Source organism: Etheostoma cragini, chromosome 12 (genome assembly GCF_013103735.1).
Source record: "Etheostoma cragini isolate CJK2018 chromosome 12, CSU_Ecrag_1.0, whole genome shotgun sequence".
NCBI lineage: Eukaryota > Metazoa > Chordata > Actinopteri > Perciformes > Percidae > Etheostoma > Etheostoma cragini.
Window position 1 is genome coordinate 22361896 of NC_048418.1, and position 25921 is coordinate 22387816.

Below are 25921 nucleotides of genomic sequence, written 5' to 3' on the forward strand. Positions count from 1 at the left end.
AGAGACACTCCCATCGATTAGTGCCTGTCAATTGTCCCACACCTGGGGACACAGAATGAAATAAGCATAATATATTATAAACCATTGTTGTGTTCGTGGTTGGAAATACTCTTGATAAAGAGTCCAGAGTCCAAATTATTATTATTATTATTATTATTATTGTTGTTATTATTATTATTAAGTGACAAAGTGGATCCCCTGCAGCTACGGTAAGTGTTCCGGTATGTTTTCAGAGGACTAACTACTGTAACAGTGGTAACGTTAGTAACACTATTACTTAAAGAGGGTGATCACTTACTATTGCAGTTGTTATCAGGCAAAATTTATCCCCTGTAATGTTACTGTGTTGTCACAATAATGCTTTTTCACCCCAGAATAAAAGATGCTAGCGATGCTAGAGCTAACGCTCATGGCCTTAGCCTTTACCTTGCTAATGAATTGGATTCCACACTTATACCACCAGTCCATGTTTGTTCTGATCCTCCCCTCGACCTCAGTCTGTTTGCCCTTTTGTCTATCAGCTTCAAAAATTTGTAACTCCTCGTCTGTGTATTCTGGCTAAAAAATATGTTTTCTAGATCTTGGTTTGATACCGAGTAAAAATCCTCTGACAATTCCTCAAAGTCAGCCATGATCACCAGTATTGTTCGCTACAAGCTAGCTACTCACACTGGTTTTGTTGATGGAAGTAACTGTGCTTTTTGGTGTTGCGCTAATCACGCCGCCCAAGAAGCAGTGCTTCACCTTTCTGAGAATATAGTTCCCAGTTAGTCTGCGGTTAGATCATGGCTGTGTCTCATGTGACCTTTTCATTTGTACAAATCACAACATGTAAATAGGAACATTTTGGCATAATTTTTTCACTTATTTGGAGAAGTAGCTAGTTGGAACTAGTTACCTGCAGGCTCTTTGCTAGGCAAATCTAATGCCTGGGGTGTCAGACAGAGTAGATGAGAAGGGCATGTATCAACTTGTCTAACTCTGGGGGACACGGTGAATAAGCTAAAGTCACAATAAGTCGGCGTGTTCCTTTAAACCAATCCCAGCAATCCAACATGCCAGCCTTTGTATCACTATGTGACTTGGAGAGCCAAAGACCAAGCAGGAGTGAGAACGGGTGTGTGGCCATATTTATTTCCATGTTTACCGAGACGTGTGTGACTCGAACAGCTCACATTTACCAACAAAACTTACAGCGAAATACCGTCCTACCAGCCGGTATACATTTAAACAATAATATACTGTATGCCGTAACGATATTTCACTCTGAAGATGCTGAAGTGGATGCTGTTTCAATTTTGTCAGCTCTCTGCAGCGGACAGGGCTGCTAAGTTCCAAACATGTTCAATTTGATTCATTCAATAAATGATTACTTAGATTTAATTATCATAGATTTAATACTAGTATGACAGTATGACTTCCCTCTACCTCTACAGTATGTGTGTGTACCTGTATGGCAGAAGACTCCGGTGTATGCTGACAGGCTGCAGTCACAGTGGAAGCCGTTGGCTCTCTCCACACAGCGGCCCTGGTTCTGGCAGAGCGAGCCGTAGCTGCTGCAGTGACCCGGGCAGCCGGCTCGAACCCCGGGTGTGATCTTGGCCCTCTCCTCCAGGTCCAGGGTGACGCCGTTCATCTGCAGGGAGCGAATACATCCCCGAAATCCCTTCTGCCTGGACGCTGTGCCTCCTGAAAACATAACAAAATGAATTACTTTTTTATTTCTCTTTTAAAGGCTGCATTTTAAACTTTGATCATAGCTATAAAATCACAAGCAATCAACATCAGAACATGTAGAAATAAAAGCTAGCGATTTCAGAATAAATCACAGAACACAGTGTCGGCCCTTCTCTCTTTTCTCTGTGTTGACAAGTCTGTATTTTGTCTCTCTCTCTAGTTTTATATTTCTCCTCCTCCTGTCATGTACATCATATCCACATGTCGCCTCTGCTCTCCCAGAAGCTCCAAACTGTCAACACTCGCACACACGCACACTCTTCTCATGAAATGACACAACAATGAAACGCCAATGAGGCAACAAGCTGTAGGTGCAAAACTGAACAGGGGACATGACTTTGAACAGCTGTTTTTTCATCCGTTTGTTTAGCCTTATTCTAGGTGCTTAAGGACAAAACACAATGACATTTCACAAAACACAACAAACAGTTTCTTGGTATGATTGTGAAATGGTTGGGAAATGTCATTGTGTTTTCTGATATGCTGTTTTTCGAAAATGGTGTTTTTCTCTTCAGTGCCACGTACATTCTAGCTCTTGACTCCTGGCTCCTGGGTAACTGTATTGTGGGTGGTGGCTGCTTTGCAGAAATACTTTGCCACTGTGTGGAACAGAAAGCCAGATGTACTTTTCCTTGCACCCTTGTAATCTGTCGGATTCTTTTTAAAATAGCTACAAATCTGAGGAAAGTGCAATGTCATGGCAGCAGCAAGGCCAGTTCAAACCTTACAACAAGTCAATTCTGCAAAGATCACGGGTTGAAGTTATTATTGTTCACAGAGTTCAGACATGCCAGCGCATTGCTCTTGGTGCTCAAAGCTGACTTCCTATTGTGCAGCAGCAGCTTCTCACACCAATACATCCCTAGGCCCTGCTTCACAACAGTAAATCAGTGAAATAGGTAGGCAAGAGTGAAATGGTGAATATTGCAAATCACACAATGGGAAGAGTACTTTAATTGAGTCAGCTAGAATAATTAAGTATGGAGGACTGGAAAAAGTGTCACGTTTCAAAAGGGTTGTACTTAGTGTACTCATTAATCATATCATAAGGTGTGTTCTGGGCGTAACATGCAATCAACCAATCAGAGTGTTCCATTCCTTTTAAAAAGCCAGGCACGTTTGCCGCATTGCTATTATGATGATAATCAAGCAGATATTATGATTTTTATATGTAATCTTTAAACTGTGTGTGTGCTGTTGTGCGTCCCTGTGTGTAACAATCATTGTGTGAGCGCTGGGCATAAGCCTAGGAGCATTTTACTAATGCGCTGTTAAAATAATGAAATGCTGTGTTACTGACTTCAGACCAGGTTTTTGTTGGTCAATGGCGCAATCTCTTCACACTGCCTCAAGATAGCAATTCGCCAAGAATGCACCTGAAGACACCTTCCGTAAGACCAGCACGCCCATGGGCGTACAGATGGGTGCAAGTGCATTTGCTATTTAAACGCTGTGGGTGCTGGACTAGCAAAGACACTTACTTTGGGCTTTGCCCTTGTATCTTTCATGAACCCAAAGACAATTTACATACAGAAAACAAGCATAAAGAAATGGAAGTTGTACAGGTCAGCTGGCCTGGTGAAGGATTCAAACATATATATTCAGCAGCAAAAACATCAAGTGAAGATAGCTTACAGGAACTACGTCTGGGAAGGTACGATTTATTTCAGAAGTAATGAGAGATTTGTGGAGTAAAGATTAAAGCATAGATCAAAGAGCCTGGAATGCAGATAAACTCTACCTCTGACCAGATGAGACTTTCAATATCAAGTAGGTATTTCAACCTCATATTTAACCTCAGCTCTAACAAGACGACTGCAGCCGCTCTACACGAGCTCATGCTGGGAGGGAACACGCCGTACATGCAGTATGAGAGCACATGAGAGCGAGGGGAATTACATGGAAATCAAAGCAAGCATCGAAGGCAAAGTGTGCGGCTCACCATACAAATAACCTCAACTTGCAGGCTTAGAAAGCAACGTGTGAAAGAAGAGAATGAAATCTGGAGGAACTGGGGAGTTAGCCGATGAGGTTTCAGAACCAGAAAACATTTATTGCTATGTAAGTAGCAATTACCAGGAATTTGCTTTGGTGCATAGAAACATATTTAAATATTAATATGAAATAAACAAACTATAAATATAGAAATCATCTATTTTAATTCCAGTGGTGAAAAGTAACTAAGTTAATTTAATAAAGTGCCGTACTATTTTAAGGTACTTGTACTTTATTTCAATTTTCTGCTGCTTTGTACAGTACTACTAAATCTCAGATGGAAACATTGTACTCTTTACTGCACTACATTTATGTGATAACTTTAGTTTCTTTTCAGATTGTTAATTGTTGATGTTAATGATAGATCCTGGGAGGAATTTGACAAGCTACCAAACCGTGTATAAAGTATTTAAAATTAGCTCCCCCTTTACTGGCTGCAACATCAAAGTGATGTGCACATGATATTTATATTTAAATAATAAAATATATATTATTCTGACATTGGCCATTCTGTATAATGAGTACTTTTTGATATTAATGAATTACATTCAAGCCATTTCTATTTGAGTTGCTACAAAGCTAATTAAGACTATCAGCTCCACAAAACTCAGTACTTAGCACTGTATTTCTCAGTATGACTGTGTTCAGAAGAGTGTGGACCTCTTCTGACCGGTGGTCATGTTTTTCTTTAATCCTCTGTGCCCTCCTTAGCTACTAGTAACTGCGTGGAGGGGGGGGGGGGGGGGGGGGGGGGGGGGGTGCATGATCACGGAAGGCTTGTATCATGGACAAGCCGACAGTCTTTTTGTCATAACTTAGTATTCCTCAAGGGGGCGCCAGAAATTACGTGCTATGGCTTTAAGTAAGATAGTAAAAAAAGCATTTTTACACTGTGGCATTTCTACTTTTACAGACATAAAAGATGTGAGTGTTTGGGCTTGTACTAGAAAATGTTTACATGCTTTACTGTTGTTTTTGTGATCACATTTTTTACATTCAGAATACTATACAAATACAGTAATAAAACAACATGTGCAGAAACAGACAGACATTAACAGACATACGCACAGATATGTAAAGAAATGTGCCTTTAGCTTTTATTGGGCAGCAAGTGCATAAAGGGCTGTTAATTATTTTCATGTGGTGCATTTTCACGGGGGGGAGATTTGTCCTATGCATAAAATTATACTGACTCTGCTGATGGTCTGGATTGCGTGATACATCTGGAATGTTAGACCATACATCATGCCAGTCAAGATCAGTCCTGGCCAATCGTGTGTCCAGATCCTCTTAAAAGGAAGGGCAGAGCCGCCAGATACCACTAAGAACTGATAAAGCCTCAGTACCATAACACAGTTTTTAGGCTGCACAGTAAAATAACTTCCTGATAGGATGGATGGGCAAAGGCCTCTGCCAGGGGACACCGTATGCATGAGTGCTGACCTTAACTGAAGGTAAATAGAAAAAAGGGGAACGTGGTAAACCGAATGCAGTTTGTAAGTCAGATAAGGACAAGCCAACCTAAAAAAAATGTCTTTTAGACAGTGAACTCCCCTCATGTTCCTGGAGCAGATATGCAGAGCTTCTATTTTTGCCATGCCGGAGAGCTCTGCAGCAATTCAGCACACGGTAGACAGGCAGACAGGAAGTCGAGCACAGAAACAAATAAAACATCCGGTTAATTTTTTAATATAAAATAGACCCTTTCTCACAGCAGATCGTATTTCCCTGCACTACACCTTGAAAACACAGAACAGAGTTGTTTTCTCTTTACACCTCTGGATGGAAACAAACTGTTTTTGTGGTTCTATTCAACGTGAATTTTCGAGATCTCGTGGAATCTGGACCTGGTGGGTGTTGACGGAGGGCGGAGCTCGAAGCAGACATGCAGCGAAGCCGATCCACAGCTGTTCCGAATCCTTTGGAAATTGTTTACCAAAAAACAAACAAATCTCTTTGTGCTGTATTGTTTAAATGAGCCTTCCATGTCTTTGTGCCCCCCTTCCCCTGCAAATATAAAGGTCAAGAAAATAACCCGACAGAGTCGAAATCAACCATTGCCTCGAAAGCAGACAAATTACAGCAGGTTTTCTTTTAAACTAAATGGAAATCCTGTGTCTTATGAAACCACTCGCAAGATGCATAAATCACACCTCAACACACCAGCCGGAGCATCAATAAACTACTGCTTATCTACCCAAAGCAGGCCATACAACAAGTTATGTTAAATGCTGCTGGCAATAAAACTGCTGCGTGTGGATATTTTACACCAAACAGATATGAGGCAATAAAGAAAGTGGAAAAGCAATCATCATGGCTTATAAATCCATGCAAAGCAATAACTCGGGTTATTAATCGAGACAATGGGATTTATTGCTGTTTAAATCCATACAAGGAATAATTAAGGCTCATTAATGCAGTTAAATGAATAATGTAAGAGAACACTGGATCTTAATTTACAAAACTAAGCACTGCATTTAATAGCATATACTTGTTTGTTTGTCAAACAACATTCTACCTTATGAATTCGTCGAAGGCAGGCTCGTGTGGGTGGACCCCCGGGGGGACTCTTTGGAGACTTGGCACAGCATCGCTGCAGCCTTAAGGTCAATGCTGTAGCCTTTTCTTTCGTTTGCGTGTGTGATTGTTCGCTTGTCTTGTGGTTGTCTGTGTGTGTGTGTCTGTTTCTGCACATGTTGTTTTGTTTCCCTCCCTCCGGTTTTTACCCTCTCTGGGTTTTTGTGGCCCTGGGATGCGTTCCTATGTCCCAGTGTGTTGTTTGTCACTATTTGTGAATATTATGTTTCCTATACTATGTTTTCTAAATATAGAAATTAAAAATATTTGATAACAAAAAATAATTTGTACATAATCTCAAATGCTGTGGTTCATGATTGCAGACAAGCAGAGCTGATATGAATGCTTATTCATATATTGTACTGTTTTTTATTTTATTTTACCTAACCTTCATTTATTCAGGGGAGGTTCACTGAGAGGCAACCTCTCTTTTGCAGGAATGCCCTGATCACATTCATACAGTTGCACACATTTATACCTGGAGCAGCTTCACTGGAGGGGTTAGGGTCAAGGGCCTTGCTCAAGGGCACCTCAGTTTCCCCAACCAGATTTTATCCTGTTGATTTGGGGATTGAACTAAGGACCTCAAGGTAACCACTGCCCTATTTATGCTGTGTACATATACAGCATATAGACACATACACACATACTTATATATATTTATATATATATATATATATATATATATATATATATATATATATATATATATATATATATATATATATATATATATATATATATATATATATATATATATATATATGTGTGTGTGTGTTTGTGTGTGTGATGTGCAGATTATTTAAAGAGCCTCACTGCAAGACATCACATCACACACTAGGCTAGATATTACTGCTCCCTGATGCATGCTTTATTTATACAAAAAGAAAATGGTTATTGTTCGTTGTCAGATCAGCAACCATCGACCCAGCACTTTTACATTCAATAGTGCTGAGCAGCATTTAGCCAATAGTAGTTTATCACTTTGAAACAGAATAAATATTTTCCTCTGCCAGAGTAGAACTCTGTAGGAGGTCAGAGCTGCTACAGTCCTAAGGCTTGTTTAATCTCAGTCTATGCAGAGTTGTAGCCTGTTTGCATGAACCATTTGTCACAGCTGGCTGCATAGGGAGGATGGGCAGGTGTTAATACAAACCAGGATATTTTTTTCCTAATCTTACCTGGTTGTTTTGGTGCTTAATCTTAACTTTCATCGCAGGAAAACGCTCAGATTTTGTGGACTAACTTTAACCATAATGTCCTTCAGAACAAACGGCAGCTTGTGGTGCTCTGTACCCAGCTCAAAGTCACCTATTTTCGGGTAACTGAACTGCCAACAACCACTGATACAACGGAGGTCTTTAGCCGGGATCACAAACTGCTGCTCAGCTAGATGAAACTCGTAGCCACTCAGTGTCACGTGACCAGCCAAGGTTTTGGTGTGCTTACATTTCGGTATGATATTGTACTGACCCATTCACGATAATTCGTTGAGAGTTTACCGTAGATGAAGAGGCAATAGATGCCCTATAGAATAGACAAGTAGACTCAGCACCTTTAATATCCAATTCTGCTTAGCAAGCAACAAGACTCAGCCAATAGTAGATTAATGTGGAAAAAGAGACACTTTTACCCTCTTTTCTGAAGATTCAATCTGACAGGGATAATCTCTAATTGATCAGACTATGCACTAAATGCTACTAAACAGAATCCCCAGTATCTGCATGTGTCAACCTGTAGTCTTCAATATTTATCAAAAGTGAATGGAAATTAATCAGCTCAGCATGTGTAACACAGCCACAGGGATTTTAAGGGCAGAGAAGGCAGAGTCTGGAAAGCCAAATACCAGAGGCTGCACACATAATTCAACTGAAAAAAATATTATTTTAGTTAATCTTGTGACGAAATACTAACCAGATAGGACTATAAATCTCTGAATTTTGATTAATGCTGTGGGTTTTAAATCTGTAATGTGTTGTTTAACTCTGTAAAGTGTATTTCAGTAATGTGAAAAGCACTATATACTGTGTGAAAAAGTAAAAACATTTATTTTTAGCCTTGTTATAAACCCATCAGCAGTCTTTACAGTTTTAAATGGTATCAGTGTTAAATCTTAACCCGATTTATGACCTTTAACTGATAAAAAACTAGGGGTGGGAGAAAGAAAATCAATACAGTATAGTAAGGCGATAATTTCCATGGCAATACTGTATTGAAACACAGTATCAAAGTATAGATTAAAGTATGGATCTTTAATATATATATGTGGTCTGTTTGTCTGCTTGACAATCCCATTATGCAGCTAAATAATTTAAGTGATATGAAGACAGAGAAAATGTATATTTTTAGATTAAACAGACGTTGACAAGATTTCCTTTTGGGGACATCATTTGAAATTAGGGAAAATTTGAAGTTGGAAAAAAGGTTATAAATTACAATATCTAGCAGAATTCTGCAATGTGTTTAAAATCATAATAATATCGATCCCACCCCTATAAAAAACACAAATGATTTACTTTACTCTAAGTTTTTTTTCGGAAGGTTTCTGTTAGTGGTACTCGTCATTGCAATTCACATCCACTGTATGTGGTGATTGGGTGTTGATTATTTAGATCTCTAGTACTCAGTTTCTTGGGTATTTTATTTGTTAAAGGTAGCACAATCATGTTTTTACAGTGCTGCTCATGAGTATACATGCTTAAGTTGACTAAAAAGAGGAACAAAAGAATCATCTTTTGGAAATGGATCTTAATTCCTAGGTATGGTGAAGAGTATGTGATCATGTGGGGGGGGCGAGGGAACTTTATTGAGATGCATAGTATCCTGATCCATGAAATAACTGGCCTTTAATACTAACAATCTGCCTGTCTCTATGGGAATTTAACATAGGGGTGTGTGTACTCATGCCCCCCTGTATTTTAAGGAAGAACATTTATTTATTTAATATACATTATTTATTCACAAAGAAAATAGGTGTGATTACATGTTGGATTTTCCCTCATTTTTTAATTAAGGCATTAAGATCAATTTCCGAAAGATGTTTTTTTATTCCTCTTTTTAGTCAACTTAAGCAAGGGTTCATATAATATAAAGCAGCACTGTAAGAGGTTCCCTATTTGGTCAATATCTCGTATACGCAGGTGATGTGTTACATATTCCTGGGGCCTCGTTTATAAAACCCTGAGTTACGTGAGAACACGTTGGATGAAGCAGAGCGGAATTAGCAGTTGCAACATTCCTTGAGAAGTTGGGCATTATAAAGAATTTCCATGCGTGAAAATGTTTTTCCACAACCTTTTGACCAAGCGTGTGATGGTGTGTAACTCCTAATTTCCAGCGGGTGAAGAACGGATTGGCTCCGCTGCGTGACAGCCATCTGTCAACCCCCCACGTCCGGATTTGTTGCGGAACGGCTGCGGCCATGACTGACAGCGGAAGTCTTGAGGACCCACGAGGTCTCGCAAATTCATGTCGAATAGAACCACAAAAACAACAACAGTTTGTTTCCATCCAGAGGAATAGAGTGGAAACAACTCTGTGCTGTGTTTTCAATGTGTAGCGCGGGGAGATATGATCCGCTGTCATGACAGTCTACCTTATTTAGAAAATTAACCGGATGTTGTTGTTTTTTCTGTGCTCGACTTCCCGTCGAAGTGCGCTGAATTGGGAACTGGGATGCAGCCGTTCCGCAGTGTGTGAAAATACATACATTGACTTTAATGGAAACCTAACCAGAAGATTCACAACAGGGGGAAATTAGGAGTAACGCTGCCAAGGCTGTGTAGAATGCGTTTTAATGACCTCCTATGGTAACACGAAATAAACACATGGATAGAGTACTCTGGATGCAGAGTGCAAGCAGCCTGCATCCAAAACATCTGCACCACTTAATCACCCAGATGAAGCCAATGTGACTCCAATCCACCACCCGTTTATTGGGCTTAATTAACCTATTGGGACAATAAATAAATAGCCCTATAGTTCCAGATGGCCTGTTCAGTGCAACCAAACAACAGTATGGCAGATGTAGCATTGCTTGAGGATTTAGCAGGAACACCTCGATCTCACAATCACTGAATCATGTTATTTTCCCCTTTCCTCCGTTTCATGATTGGTCATCAAGGGCTCATTTACAAGGCTGGCATATCTATTGATTGATTGATTGATATAGACCTTTTTAGGACAAATATGGGACGGCTTTGGCAGGAGCGTGAGGCTCGTGCAACGACCGCATAAGGTAACGCACATCCGTATTTATAACGAAAAGAATCTGTTCCAGTGTGCGCCGCATTGGTGTTATAAATCACATGTTCTTTTTGCGTATATCAAAATGTAGACTTTTTGGCGCACCATATTTTTCAGATTGGAATATACAGAGTTTAATAAAAATCCAAAAATAATATAGACAGTGTACCTTGTATTGTGATGTCTGTCTCTGTAAAATCTATTGAGACTTCCCTGTATTATTAATAAAGTTGACTGTGAAACTATTTACTTCCTGGCAAAGATGACTAAACACAATGGCTTCCTGCGCAAATGACTTGTCACCAAGTTTCACAGAGTACTGCTTGATGTGAACTTTCATGTGCCGACAAAGATTCAAACCGTATTTGACTAGACATTCTTTAACCAAGCTACAGACTTCAGGAGAATTTGCAGAAACAGAAAGCAAACAATTACTGGCTTTGGAGGGCGACGAGAGAAATGCGACAAGAGAATCCAGTATGTGTAGAAACTAAAGACGACAGTTCCAGAAGACAAGAGAAAGGGCCTTGAAGCCTCCAACAGTGTAGCTAATGAGGCAACACTTCACACACACACACACACACACACACACATTTGTGCTTCAAGAATTTGTTTTGTGATCGTACACAATGCCTAGCAACAAAATAAACAGACTGTGGAGAATAAGGAGAACGTAATTGTTCTTACCTATGAACAGCTGGCTGTTGAGCTGCAGGTGGATGTGCCCGTCAGCAGGAGCCTCCTGTGTGGCGACAGGAAGTTCATCCAATCGAAGCGACGCTTCCTTGACGTTCCGCTCGGCTCGGACTTGATGCCACCGGTTGTCATTCAGCGGCACTTTCGACTCCACGCGAACCTCCAGCGGCCCGTTACCCACATCCAAGGAGAAAAGCACCTGAGTGGAGGCTGACAGAAGGGAGGAGATGGAGGAGACACGGGGGACAACAATGAGGGTGATTGATGTAGATAATGGAGATGAGAAAGGAAGGGAACAAGGGGATTTATCAAAACATAATTAAAGTACTGTGCAAATCATATCGTATTAGGTTCCCATACCACACCAAATTGAATCAATCAGGTACATTTAGGGCTGTCAATCAACTAAAATAAAGATGTGTTTTCTAAGATTAAAAAAAGAACGGTTGTGTCTTTGTGGAATGTTAAACTTTACAAAAAGAAATCGATATCTGATATGGATGAGTCCTGCTTTTGTTTTCACCTGTCTCTTGAGACAAAGAACACAGACCCCACATTAGCGTTTTACTTGTGCAAACAATACGCGTCTGCAGCCTCTGAAATAGTGAGAATGACAGAATGACTACAGAAACCTCACTTTGTGATTTAGGCTGAAGAAAGCAGGAGTATTTTCTTTTAACATAAACTGCTGGCATGAGGGGAGGCCTCTCAGGGCTCACCCAGTTCGAGTGTTCACCCCATGTCAGCTGAGTCCTGCAGCAGCCAGGGTCCGAATCCAACCTGTGGCACTTTGCTGTGTGTCATCTCCTATCTGTATATTAGATTTCTAACTGTAATAAAGGGAAATAAACAAAAACAGCTGGCATGGACCTTTACTTTTAGTTGGATATTTTCAGTGTTTTACAGTCCACAGACCTGCCAATGCTACAGATTAAAATGAAGATAGAAGCTTTAACAAGCAGGTAGTGTATGGAGACCAAACACACCGACTGGGGGATGTAGGGCTCCCTGGAACCTAGTTTAATAACTCCTTCATACCAAAACAACAAACACAAGAACCAATAGAGCGTCTATCTAGACACACTGGGGACAGTTCTCGGGGGATAACAACAAACAAAAGACTAGAGAGTCGGGCATGAAGTCAGGTACTGATGAGGTGGAGGAACTAGACTGTGCCATGCTTCTCTCCAGATTACTTGACCGTTCTTCATCTCAGATTGCTAACCTTTGATGTGTGAAAGCAGAAATGGCACACAGGCAAACTGCAGAGGCAGGTGAAGACTCTCTTCTGGGCCTCCTGGCCTCAGCCGGTAACGTAGCACACATGGTAGATTTTTAAGGTAGATTATTGGTAGATATTTTACATTTAAAATACAATGTCTTAATAGTGATTTAAGGCTTGAAGAGGTGAACAATGGTGATAGATTTTACAGATAATTTCACTTAATTTCATATTATATTTTAAATAGGATAATGATTTGAAATGAACCTTTCAGTGGCAAATGTCTGTTATATATATTATAACATATATATGTATATGTATAATACATTAAACATGATAAAACATGTATTAAGCTCATAAATTGTGACACGTTGCCATAAGTTACACTACCTAACTGTACAACAAACAAAGTAGATACAGCTTTAGCATATAGCTTCAATTTCAACAAAAGCTACAGAGTTAAAATGCTAATCAAACTTTAATGGCCTGATAATTCTGCAAAATGAGGATTGGATCTATTTTTAAATACCTTATTCCTCCTTTGCCAGACTTTTCATTTTGTGAAATTTTTGCTTATAATGGACTTCTTTTACGATGCATTTGTACTTCTGAGTTTCTCAGAACTCTCTCTGAGCCCCAGGATCAGGACCACGGCCAGCACCTTGGCCCGGTTGATGCTGCCCCATTTCAGCACCCCGGACAGCTCCTCAGTGCTGCATGTCTGGATTTGCTTCCCTTCTGCTCAGCTCGCTCTGTTCTCTCCATCAACAATAAAAGATTTAGGCGAGTGCAGGCGAAGAAAATCATCATCCGTCATGTTGTGCCGGTGGAAGGTGAGGATGTATTACTATGGGAGTACAGAGTCAAATGAAACACTGTCTCGGTATCCTGCAGTAACTTCATTTAGAAATTGTTCTCAGCCACAGTGTTACAAAGCCATCTGAGGGAGACGGCAACGAAGCAGCAGTGTTCAGAGCTGGAACAACCACACTGACAATGATTTCCCAGAGGAGAGAGGCTGCTGGTGCAGCAGTGTCCCTGTATAAGATTCTGTGTGTGTCCCTTTAAATCCCATTTCTAAAACAAATTCCTCTGGAATACGATGCCAAATCACCATGGATCAAAGAAAAGAAAACCAAAACTAAGAAGGTAAAGTAAGGTGAAAAAGCTTACATTTTGCAATTAGAAATTACTCTAATAACTGATCCAAGGCATCTACACAAGCCGCTCTCACACCCCTGCTGCCTATAAATGTGTAGCTCATACATCCGCAATACTGCCATAACCATATAAACACAAGGACACCTTGTTGGGTAATACAGCTATATTTCAAATGACACAATTCATGGCAGGTTATAAACAAACACCCCACACCTGGCCACATTTCCATGGCACCCATAAACTAAATAACACCCTGATGGTAATTACTGTCATAACTTGAATGACACACTATGGGGCCCGTAAATGTGTGCATTACACAAGAATCAATCAACACGGATTAATGGAGGGTCGCAGCTGAATTGCCCCTGAGAGTTCATAAAACAAATGTCATAATAAAACACACCCTGCGATGATTATGTTGAGTTATTTTTATATGGATTTCACCTCGGCCCCATTTTATTATGTCATGTTGTGAATGCAATGTCGTCCCATGTGTGCCAGCATGTCAACAGAGGCATATGCAATGCATTCGACTGTGTTCTGCGGGGGAGGGAACTGACGTCAAACAAAAAACAATGCAACCTAGAGCAGATTATAATGTTGGAAACCACACCAGAAGAAATCAAACCATACAAACCAGCCTTTCAATAACACAAACTAGACAGACAGTTTCATCCAACCTCATACAGTAAGGATAAACTCATGGGTAACTATTACTAACCTCTACTGTAACACAATTTTAATCCCAGCACTGGTAAAGAAATTATAAGGAAATGAGTGTAAAAAGCACCAAATGTATCTTAAAATCAGATAAAGAGTGAAACAATTACTCTCCGAAGTTTCTCTTTACTGCATCTTCTAACTGTATCACTATTAGACTCATCATTAAAAATAAAAGAAACTTTTTTTTGCCAACACACTGTTAATCACACAGAAACCATGAAAAGTTTTAAAGACACACACACACACACACACACACACACGCACACACACACACACACACACACACACACACACACACATACAGTATATCCCCTTTAGCTGTGTTTTCTTTTGGATTCGGCCTCCACCCTCCTGCTCCTACTCACAGCTTAGTTCGATCCGGATGAAATCTTTGATGCCCAGGTTTTCCAGGAACACGCCGTACGAGGCCGTGGTTTTAAACAAGAAGGAGATATCTGCACTCAGCTCTCCGTGGAAAGTGGGGAAGTGGAGGTACGACGTCTCCTTGTCGAAGAACGCAGCGTTCCACAAGTTCTCTGAGAAACAAAATGAAAACCTTCTTTAAATAGAAATAAAATCAGAAAAAAAGTTGGGTTAAAAACAACATTGTTGTTACTGAAAAACCACACATTAACCTGACTATGTTTTGACTTTTGTGTTAAGCAGGTAATTAAAAATGATGAAATGTCTCCCAGCAACAGCTGTAATAAAAATCTTAACAATCACTAGTGTTTTAAATTCGAGAGTCTTCCCATCTAAATCTCTACCAAAAAAGCAAAAAAGAATATTTCCCAAAACATTTAACTGTTGCTGTCAAAGCATTTCTGGGCCTGAAAAAAACTCTGTCTGTGTTGTATGAGGATTTTTCAAATAAAACAAGCAATTCTTTGTCTTTCAGTCATGCAGTCTGACAGAATAAACAATAGCAATATCCATAAGTGGAAGAATTATGTTGTTGTGTTGTAATTACTGTCTGCAATCTGAGCCCCTTTCTCTTCCTCCTCCTCTCCATCTGTATTCAACCTCATTCTATTAATGCATGTTACTAACTCAACTTCTTCTCTTTCCCGTAGTCTTGTGCTCTCTCGCCCCTCTCCTCTCTCCTCCTATTGGTTCCTCCAGGTGTTTCTGGCTCTGGATCTGTGGTTGGAGTCACCTGCTGCCTCCATGTTCCTGCTCGACACCCTCTGCTGCAATTCTCCATGTCTCTCTCTGTCTGTCTGTCTCTGTCTCTCTCTCTCTCTCTCTCTTTCTCTCTCTCACCCCAAACCGGTCGAGACAGATGACCGCCCACCCTGAGCCATGGTTCTGCCCGAGGTTCCTGCCTCTAAAAGGACATTTTTCCATGCCTCCGTGGCCTAGTGCTAGCTCTTGGTGGGAACTGTTTGGTTTCTGTACATAACATCAAAGAGTATGGTCAAGACCTGCTCTCAATGGAAAGCGCAATGAGATAACTGCTGTTGTGTTTTAGCGCTGTATAAATAAAATTGAATTGAATTCTTAGTTGCATTTGTACTTTATTTTTGGAGTATTGCTAAACTAAAAGGTTCTTAGTAATTCTTCCAGCACTGTCTTTCTATTGGCTTAGTTTCTCTCTGAGCCCCAGGATCAGGACCACGGCCAGCGCCTTGGCCCAGTTGGTGCTGTCCTGTTTCAGCACCACGGAAAGCTCCTCAGTGCCGCAGGTCCGGATTTACTTCCCTTCTGCTCAGCTCGCTCTGTTCTCTCAACACCATCACCAGCAAAAGATTTAGGCGAGTGCAGGCAAAGCAAACCATCATCCGTCAACCTTGAGAACTGGGTTAGACTTACTGTCTCCATGACAACGGAGCGGGCCCACCCTGTAGGCGGCATCTGACCCGGGCCTCTGGATGTCACCCAGCACCAGAGACCTGACAGGGAGGCTTTCCTTATGGACAAGCAGGCCTGAGTCTTCAGCCCTGAGAAGAAAAGACAAAGGGAAAGAAGTAGTAAACGAGGGAAGAACAAAAGGAGATGAAGAGATAGGAGGAGAGGGACACTAACATGTATAAATGAAAAAAGGTGGATGGGGAGAATCAACAAACACACTCTACTCACTTAGCCCAACATATGATCATTTGATTGCAAAGCTGTGTGCTTGTTTTCAATGTTACATCACTCTTGTAAAATGTTACACGTTGTAACTAGCTGATGTAAACATTGCCGTGTGTAGGTGCAATCTCACGTGAACCGATTTATTCCACAACCAAATTATAGCTATCCTGACAGTTAACATCCATCTGTTGCAGTTTCTGGAACCTCCTGTTTATTTACACCCACACACAGCTTCACACACTTAAGATAATCCTGATGGTAGCCTGGTTGCTGAGGAAAGTTTTGAACAAAACTACATCCAGGATGGGAAGCAAGCAGGGTATGCAGGACTTATATAGCGTGGGTTGAAATATTGAAGAACAGCATATCTGGTTGGTAAAAATAGAGCTTGCGTTGCACAAACAGTTTGTACTGGGAAGGGATATACTGCAAGGCAGAAAGTGAGGCAGGGACTCTTTTAACACATGGAAAGGTACACTTTTTCCTCGACTCCAATTAGCTAAATTCGATTGGTTGTTTGCTTCACTGCAAAAGTTACAAGTCAGTTTCTTAGAGTTTTCTTAACTCATGTGTGGTATTCTAGAAAAATAAATGTAAGAGCAAATTAATTTCCTTCTTCACGTGCATTTTGCTCCGTATTCAAGGACGACCTCTGTTTGCCAAAGGGCAAAGTCTAGTCATACATTCACATTAATTTCAATCTATTATTAATTTCAATAGCAAATACCTTTCCTCATTTTTCTTTAAAGCAACACTATGTAACTTTTCCCACTTCGGTCACCCTACAGGTTGGAAGCGGAATTGTCCCATTATGAAATGATGATGGTCCCCCAGTGGCTAGAAATGTAATCGGTGTAAACCCAAACCCTGGGTCTCCTCTTCAGCCTTAGAGGAAATGAAAGCTCAGAAGGGCCGATATGGAATCTTGCTCCTTATGAGGTCATAAGGGGCAAGGTTACCTCCCCTTTCTCTGCTTTGCCCGCCCAGAGAATTTGCCCCCCCCCCCCTGAGAGAGAGAGACATATCATGGCTTTCAAACAAGCAAAGTGGCAGTTGGTCAAGGCCACACCCCCAGCCTCCATCTTGCCCCCCCCTCACCTCCTCAAAAGCTACAGACACCGAAATGGCACATGCTAAGAAAAGCTCATTGTGGGACTCGTGGCTATAATTCTGCACCATCAATTAAGGGGACCTTTGGTGGGTTGGGGTTTTTGCGGTCTTGTGTTTGTATCTTCTCTCCCCGGGCTGGTGTTGTTGGTCCTGTGCTGTTTTCCCCTGAGTGTCTGTATGTTCTGTTTCCTGTTTTTCTTGAAGTCTGTTATCTTGAAGTCTGTTTTTTGTCTCATCTTGCCTTTAGTTTTACTTCCTGTTTCTTCCCGCTCTTGTGATTACATGATGTTTTCCACCAGATTCCCTGCCCTCTTGTCACCTGCCTCTCGTTACCTCATTACCTTGTGTATTTAATATCTGTGCTTCCGTTGTCTCTTTTTAGATCCTTTTGTCCAGTCTGCGTGTTCCAGTTAACGTTCCGAGCTTTCCTGTGAGTGTTATTTGTGTAGTTTTCCTCTTTTGGCGTTTTTTGACTTTCCTTTTTTCTCCCGGTGACTCTTTTGGATTTTGGGACCTTTTGTTGCATCCTGAGATTTTTTACTTTTTTTTTATTTGTATAATTTTTAGTGCTGGATAGAACAGCTTTTCCAGGCAATGGTCATCATGTTGTACACGTTATTTAATAGCAATGCAAAAAAAACAATAACACCACAGCATATATACAGACTACTGATTCAATTGTCCTCCGTGTTCAAAATCTGTTTTTTTCTACTACTTGCTTGTCTCCAGGAGAAAGTCGACCCGAAAGGGCTTTTATCGTGTGACTATACAGTAAATGTGGAGAAAATTTAAATATGCATAAAATACAAATATCTGTTAATTGATCATTTCAGTACCAGTCCATGCGGTCGGCGTCACAGTTGCAGTAGTGTTGTGGGTCCACACAGTCGCCCTGCAGGCCGCAGACACACTGCTGGCTGCCTGGATGAGCTCCGCCCCAATAAGTCTGCACACGACCGGGACCGGGACCCCCGAGCCACCAGCTGAACGGAGAGCCCTCTGAAACACACACACATCCAACAACAACTGATACATATGTCATGTATCATAAAACATTTGGTTCACTTAGAGTCTTATTATTCTCAGTGGGGGAGTGTGACTAAGTCTACTGTACTCAAGTAGTTAAGTACTCTAGCACAAATGTTGAGGAGGTATGTTTACTTTACTTGAGTCTTTTCTTTTCATGCCACTTTCAACTTCTACTCTGCTACATTTCTAAGAGAAATATTGTAATTTTTACTCCACTTCATTCATCTGACAGCTTTAGTTACTTGATTCTTAAATTTTTTTTTAGAGATGTTTGCATACAAAACAAAGAATGTGATGTTTTATTAGGGCCTGAGTGCCGAAAGCGATGAAGGCCCTATTGGAACTGAAGGAATTCTTATTATCCTTTTTTTTTTTAGCAAATTTATTGCCTTTTTGAGGGGATGAACATATTCAAAAACTCACCAAATTTGGCGGTCACATCAAGTCTGGTGAAAAAGTATGCATTTCAAGGGTTTTGGGAATACGTGCCCAAAAACGGCTTGCTAGCGCCCCTTATAAAATAAAGAAAATTGAGCCCCTGCAGTACGTTTAACGTAGATTCAAGAGACTTGGTAAACATATGTAGCATGGCAAGACAGGAACAACAGGAATTACGCCATTTTTTACTTAAGAGTATCAACTAAATGCAAAAAAACTACCCCCCTTCCTTCCATTCATCCATTGTCCCTACTCTTTCCTCATCTACTGTTTATCACAAACGGTTCCTCTCCTGTTTTTCTGCCAACTGTCTCTGCTGCAACCAGACATAAGATTGTCTGGGGATTAGAATGCATATGATACATTTTGAATTTAATCAAAATTATAATCATGATCCTTTCTACTCTGTCAGAGGCACTGATTGCCACAGGTAAACATGGTTCTCTGCAGCAGCATTGTCCATTAATGACTTGATGGAGATGTAGATGGATGTAGATGGATGTAAAGAGACAGCATGACAAAATGTTTGTAAGAACTGACCAACTTAATTGCACTCAATTGTAAGGGAGACATTTAAACAAATTGTACACAATCCATTAGTCTGGCTCACTGGTAGAAAGCAATAAAATCCTTGGAACCTGATTAAGTTTGCAGCAACTAGTGACACAATCATTTGGCTTTGTTTGGGAGAGCGAGAAAGATGTAAGGAGCTGCAGGGAGTTATATGGTTTTCTCCAGTGGTTTTGATTTTGCAAAAAATATCTCATAACTCACTCACATAAAATTAGATTCAAAGACAAAATGTTGGAATTTAAAATGTTATACGTTCTTAAACATTGTGTGATTTGCATTATACATTCAAGATAAAAGGTAAAAGCATTATTTCTGCATAAATAAAGACATGTTGGTCATGCATTAAGTTTGTTGTTATAAGCATATTGTAGTATATAGTATATAGTATTTTGCAATACTCTGTTTTATATTATAAGATGTTCTGCTACATTTTGTTATAATCCAGCTCTCCTAAGTGTGTTAGAAGCAGAATTGATTGTAAGGGATGCTTCCTGAGTCTGGTTTCAGTCCCTCTTTACCCCCACTGATCTTTTTCTTGAACTGAGAGTCATAAACCTTCAGTCACATTCCAATTGAAAGATAACAAAAAGGCACACACACACATCACTGTGGTCTAAAGAGCCCAACCTTTGTGAGATAATACTGGGGGTCCAAGAGCCAGAGAGGCAGGCAAAGGAAGGGGAGAGCTGCTACAGCTTGATCCAGGTAACTTTGTCCCAGGATATCCTATGTAATAAATAGATTCACATTTCAACATCTGAGATTTTGACTACTAATTGAATGAACCCTGAGAATGGAGCAGGATTTAGCTTCAATAGGGGGTGGAGGCTAGGGGTGTGGCCTTGATCAACTGTCACTTTGCTTGTTTGAAAGTCATGATGTCTCTCTCTCATGGGTGGTCCAAATCCTCTGGGCGGGCAAAGCAGAGAAAGGGGAGGTAACCTTGTCCCTTATGACCTCATAAGGGGTAAGACTCCAGATTGGCCCATCTGAACTTTAATTTTATCAAAGACAGAGCAAGATACCCGGGGCTTGGTTTACACCTATCGGCATTTCTAGCCACTGGGGGACTATAGGCAGGCCGGGGGAACCCATATTAATGTTAAAAAACCTCATAAAGTGAAATTTGCATGCCATGGGACCTTTAACCAACCTCTCAAAAGGTCTTCATCACCAATTAGGTGGGAGCTACAGGTCAAAGGTCATTTAAGACCTTGGGGTTCTTACACTTAGCCACAGGAATGATTGTTGAATGTTTCCAAATCGTAGGCATTGTATGAGTCTGAAGTGATTGAGTGAAAATCAATTTAAAGATCTTACTCAACTGACCAGCAAAAGACTTAAGGACTCAACCAAGGCCAAGACTTTTCTTAACCTTAGTTTGTTCAAATAACGATTTGATCAATTTCAAAATTAAAAACAGAGGATTCACTGACCAAATTTTCACTCATGTGACTGATTTTCACACTAAAATCCCTGCTAGAAAATATATACAAGTGGGGCTTGAATGTTTGGGCACGCCAGGTAAACATTTGTATTAATGTGCATAAACAAGCCAAGAAAAAATGGAAAAATCTCCATATGAAAGATTAGACATTCGTAAAATATGTCACAAAAATATAGATTTTATTTCCATCAATTACGCTTTCAAATTAACAGAAAACAATAAAATGTCTTCTGCAAAAGTTTGGGGACCCTGCAGAGTTTATAGCATGCACCCCGCCTTTGGAAAGCTGAGACCTGACAGTGTCATGGATTTTTTTCAATCATCGTCTGGAAAGACCAAGTGATGTCAATCTTAAGGTTTTAGATGCCCAGACTCATCTGACCTCGATCCAACAATCAGCACCATGGGTTCTTCTAAGCAGTTGTCTAGAAAACTGAAACTGGAAATAGTTGACGCTCACAAAGCAGGAGAAGGCTATAAGAAGATAGCAAAGCATTTTCAGATGCCAACATCCTCTGTTCGGAATGTAATTAAGAAATGGCAGTCACCAGGAACAGTGGAAGTTAAAGCAAGATATGTAAGACCAAGATAATTATCAGACAGAGCAACTCACAGGATTGTGAGAAAACCAAGTCAAAACCCACGTTTGACGGCACAATCCATCCAGAAAGACCTGGCAGACACTGGAGTTGTTGCACCACTCCACTATAAAGAGATCCTAAGAGTCATAAGAAGAAAACCTCTTCTATGTCATCACAACAAAAAACAGTGTTTGTAGTTTACGAATTAACATATAGACAAGCCTGATGCATTGGGGAGAAAAGTTCTGTGGACCAATCAGGTTAAAATAGAAAATGTTGGCCGTAATGAGCAAAGGTACGTTTGGAGAAGAAAGGTCACAGAATTTAATGAAAACAACCTCTGTCCAACTGTTAAGCATAAGGATGCTTTGGGGTTGTAATGCAGCCAGTGGCACAGGGAACATTTCATGAGCAGAGGGAAAACCCAATTCAATAAAATTTCAGCAAATTTTGGACGCTAACTTGATGCCATTCGTGAAAAAGATAAGATTAAATAGATAATGATCCTAAACACACCTCAAAATCCACAGTAGATTCCATCAAGAGGTGTAAATTGAAGGTTTTTCAATAGCCTTCACAATCTCCTGACCTCAACATAATTGAAAATGTATGAATATACCTTAAAAGAGCAGTGTGTGACAGACAGGCCAGAAATCTCAAAGAACTGGAAGACTTTTATAAGTAAGAATGGGCGAACATACCTCAAACAAGAATTGAAAGACTCTTGGCTGGCTACAAGAAGCGTTTCCAAGCTGTGATACTTGCCAAAGGGGGCAGTACAAGGTATTAACTCTGCAAGGTGCCCAAACTTTTCCATACGCCATTTTTTTGTTTTCTGTTATTTTGAAAGAGTAAATTATGGAAATAAAATCACATTTTTTGTGACATGTTATACAAATGTCTAATCTGTCATTTGATGCCTTTTGGTTTTTTTAAAGTTATTTTTTCGGGGGGTTTTCCCTTTATTGGACAGACATAAAAAGATGTGTGAAAGGGGGAGAGACATGCAGCAAAGTGGCCGCAGGCCGGATTTGAACCCCGGCCCGCTGCGTCAAGGAGCAAGCCTCTGTACATGGGCACCCGCTCTAACCACTGAACTATCTGGGTGCCCCATTTGATGCCTTCTGGAGATTTTTCCATCTTTTCTTGGCTTCTTAATGCACATATATACAATTTGTTACCTGGGATGCGCAACCTTTCCAGTCCCACTGTAGAATATCATATAAAAGCTTTTTAGATTATTTGCTAGCTGCTCATCAGAATCCAAACCATTTATGAACACAGTGCTAGTACCGTTGTGTAGACCTGTCATTAGTTTCATGCCATTCCAAACAGATATGAGATCAGACTCACCTAAATGGACTCAGTTTAGCCTTTACTATTTCACTATTTTTTCTCTCACAACCTTTTAATTTCAGCATATGCACTTTTGTCATCACCAAACAGTCCTCTCTTCCCTTAACCGATGTTTCATTCCTTTAGATATCCAGGGCTTATTGTTGGGATAGGAAACAACTGTATCAGATGGCATCACAGTTTCCACACAGAAAAATGTAACTGCATACTGCATCAGTCAGTTCATCATTGCAGTTGGAAGATTCTTGAAAAATGGACTAGTCAGTACAGTCAAAGCAGCCCAGTAGGGCCAAAATGCTCTCCTCGTTCCACACCCGTACCCCACGTGCCTGTACTGTGTCTCTATGCAGCACAGGTCTGTATGTGGGGAGAAGATGCACCATGTTATGGTCAGAAAATCCTATAGGAGGACCTGCAACAGACTTATAGGCTCCCTTGATAGAGCCATAGCAGAGATCCAATATTATGTTCCCCCAAGTGGGATAGGTGACGTACAAGGTGAAACTGCTATGCTACTTTTTACAGTTGACATGTTTAAAATCACCAAGAAAGAAGCACAGGGCATCAGGAGAGATAGATTGTACTTTTTGGAATACCGAAATAATGACATCAGAAGCGAATTTTGTAAGTGCTCTAGGGTGGATGCACACTGCTGTTAGAAATATTTGGGGGAATTCCTTAGGCAGATAGAATGGTCTAAAAGACACAGACAGCAGCACGACAAACAAATCCGTTGCTGCACAGTGGCGCAGTTTCTCCACTTTGGATCAATGTATAGGCAAACATCCCCGCCGTGACGCTTCCAAAACAGATCGGGACCCAATAACCATCATTGTTCACGGTAGAATCCAGGTTAGTGTCAGTCAGCCATGTCTTATTGAAAGCCATCACATAAGTATCCCTGAACACCAACACTTGCTTAATTGAGATCCCAGGAGACAGACCTTTGTGTATTGGATCCTGTTGGGCTTGACAAACAAACCACGAGCGACGTTCAGCACGGTTGCAAGAAGTTGGAGAAAAAAATCTTCATTGTTGGGCTTGATACGCACGGCAGAACACCTGTACACAAACTGATAAAAACTTGGTAGTTTAAATATATGGACGTAGACAATATATCAAAAACAAACAGACTTGAACACCTGCAATTTAAAGGCGCGCCCCCAATTGGAAGCAAATGTAATTTACAGCTAGGGTGGGTAAAGCAATTCTCTGTTGAAAAAAAACGAATTCTCAAGCCAATCACATCGTGTATAGAGTCGGTGGGCGGGTTTTACATAAGGACGGCAGAGTTGCAACAGTTACATGTGAGTTCCCAGCTACTTAAAAACAAAGAAGATGTCTGCTGCTGTCGAACAGCTGACTTTAGAATTAGCTCTGGAAGACTTGGAGTTAAGCACTGACGTCATTTGTAAAAAAAAAAAATGTGTTCGGAGTTCCTGCCGACTGGATACAGCAAAAGTTTAATCTATCAACCAGCGCTGCTCTGGTTGGTTGTATTGCTAACATTTTGCATATAGAGACAGTTTGAAAGACTATTTATCCCGCCCCTCGGATTGAGCCCTGCCCATGTTGAGTTCCCAGACCCAACATCTTGATGTGGCTCTGGCTTAACGGTTTACCATGGAAGTCCTTTCCTTTTCTTCATTTCACTTTTCCTATGTTTTTTCTCTACAAACAATCTTTGAAATTGGTCTGGTATAAAGGCCGATTCCGTTCACAGTCAACAAAACAAACTGCAGTGCAACGATAATGGGCAATTGGAAATATGAGGGGCTGTCAGGGACATTATTTAGAATTACCTCTCACAAAAACACGTAAAATGCTCTTACATACATTACTGAAACACTCTCACATTAACAACTAGAGGATCATTTGCTAGCAAAACTACTGAAACGCTCTTATATACACTACTAAAATGCTCTCATATGCACTACTAAAATGCTCTTATATAAACTACTGAAATGCTCTCATGTACACAACTGAAACACTCACACATACAAGTGAAACACTCCTGAAGAGAATTAAACAGTGTTATTAAAGGTGTATCAGTACACAAGCAAAGAATTGAGAGGCTATGGGCAGAACTCAATAGAGTTAGAGAGTATCTAGACCCTTTATTAACATCTTAAACTTCATGGAGGAAAATTGTGTGCTGGGGAATTAACCACATTTATTTTGTCTGCATTATGCTTATTTTAGGATTGAAAAAACAGTAACACAATTCATCAATAAATCAATGGAACAGCCATGGCCTCTCCACACAAGGAGGGCAGACAACTCCCCAGCTGTAGCTAAGGTGTCAATATAATGCAGGAATCCATCCAGCGTTTTTGATCACGATAACTACTATGGCATTGATGAAGAAGGACCATTACCTGAACTTTAAACCAATAATGTTGTAATTCCAGACATAGATGTAACTATTAATAAGACCACAATGAACATTATTCAACAAGTAAACCCACTTGAAAATAATGGGAATCACGGAATAGATGTTTTTTCTTCACTTCATAAACAGAGAAAGCAAGACACAGACAGAAAAAGTTTTCAGAGCCTGCCAAACCCATTTTGTGTTTCAACAATGTGTTTGACAAGAAGTCTGACTTCTTCTTGAACAGTTCATAAGACACATGCAGTGGCATATGCAGTTAACACATGTGTTGGCAAGAGGGAAAATTGACGTACAGAAGCCATCATATCCTTTTTGAATGGATTGGATGGCAGGAGTAGGGGAAACGCTGATAGGTGGTACCACAGATGCTCCACTTGTGAAGGCCAATATCTTTTCTAGTTTGGATGACCCTTCTTCTGTAAAAACAAAAATATTATTAGGGGTAGTTGGTCCAATTAATGTGTATGTGAATCATCTCTAAAGCAATTAACATAAGCTGATACTGAATAAATTATCCAGGAGGAGTGTTTCACGTCTCAAAACCAAAGCATCTAAAATCT

The 25921-nt window shown here is 40.4% G+C and overlaps 1 protein-coding gene across 1 annotated transcript in view; it reads right to left on the minus strand.

Moving 5' to 3' along the window:
- LOC117954135 (contactin-associated protein-like 4) overlaps positions 1–25921 on the minus strand; it is a 151858-nt gene that overhangs the window by 22647 nt on the left and 103290 nt on the right. Inside the window, exons 14-18 of the mRNA XM_034887670.1 lie at positions 18379–18541; positions 16169–16296; positions 14722–14892; positions 11242–11460; positions 1450–1689 (exon numbers count right to left, since the gene is read on the minus strand). Of these exons, the coding sequence (XP_034743561.1) occupies positions 1450–1689; positions 11242–11460; positions 14722–14892; positions 16169–16296; positions 18379–18541 (921 nt within the window). The remainder of the gene's footprint in view (positions 1–1449; positions 1690–11241; positions 11461–14721; positions 14893–16168; positions 16297–18378; positions 18542–25921) is intronic.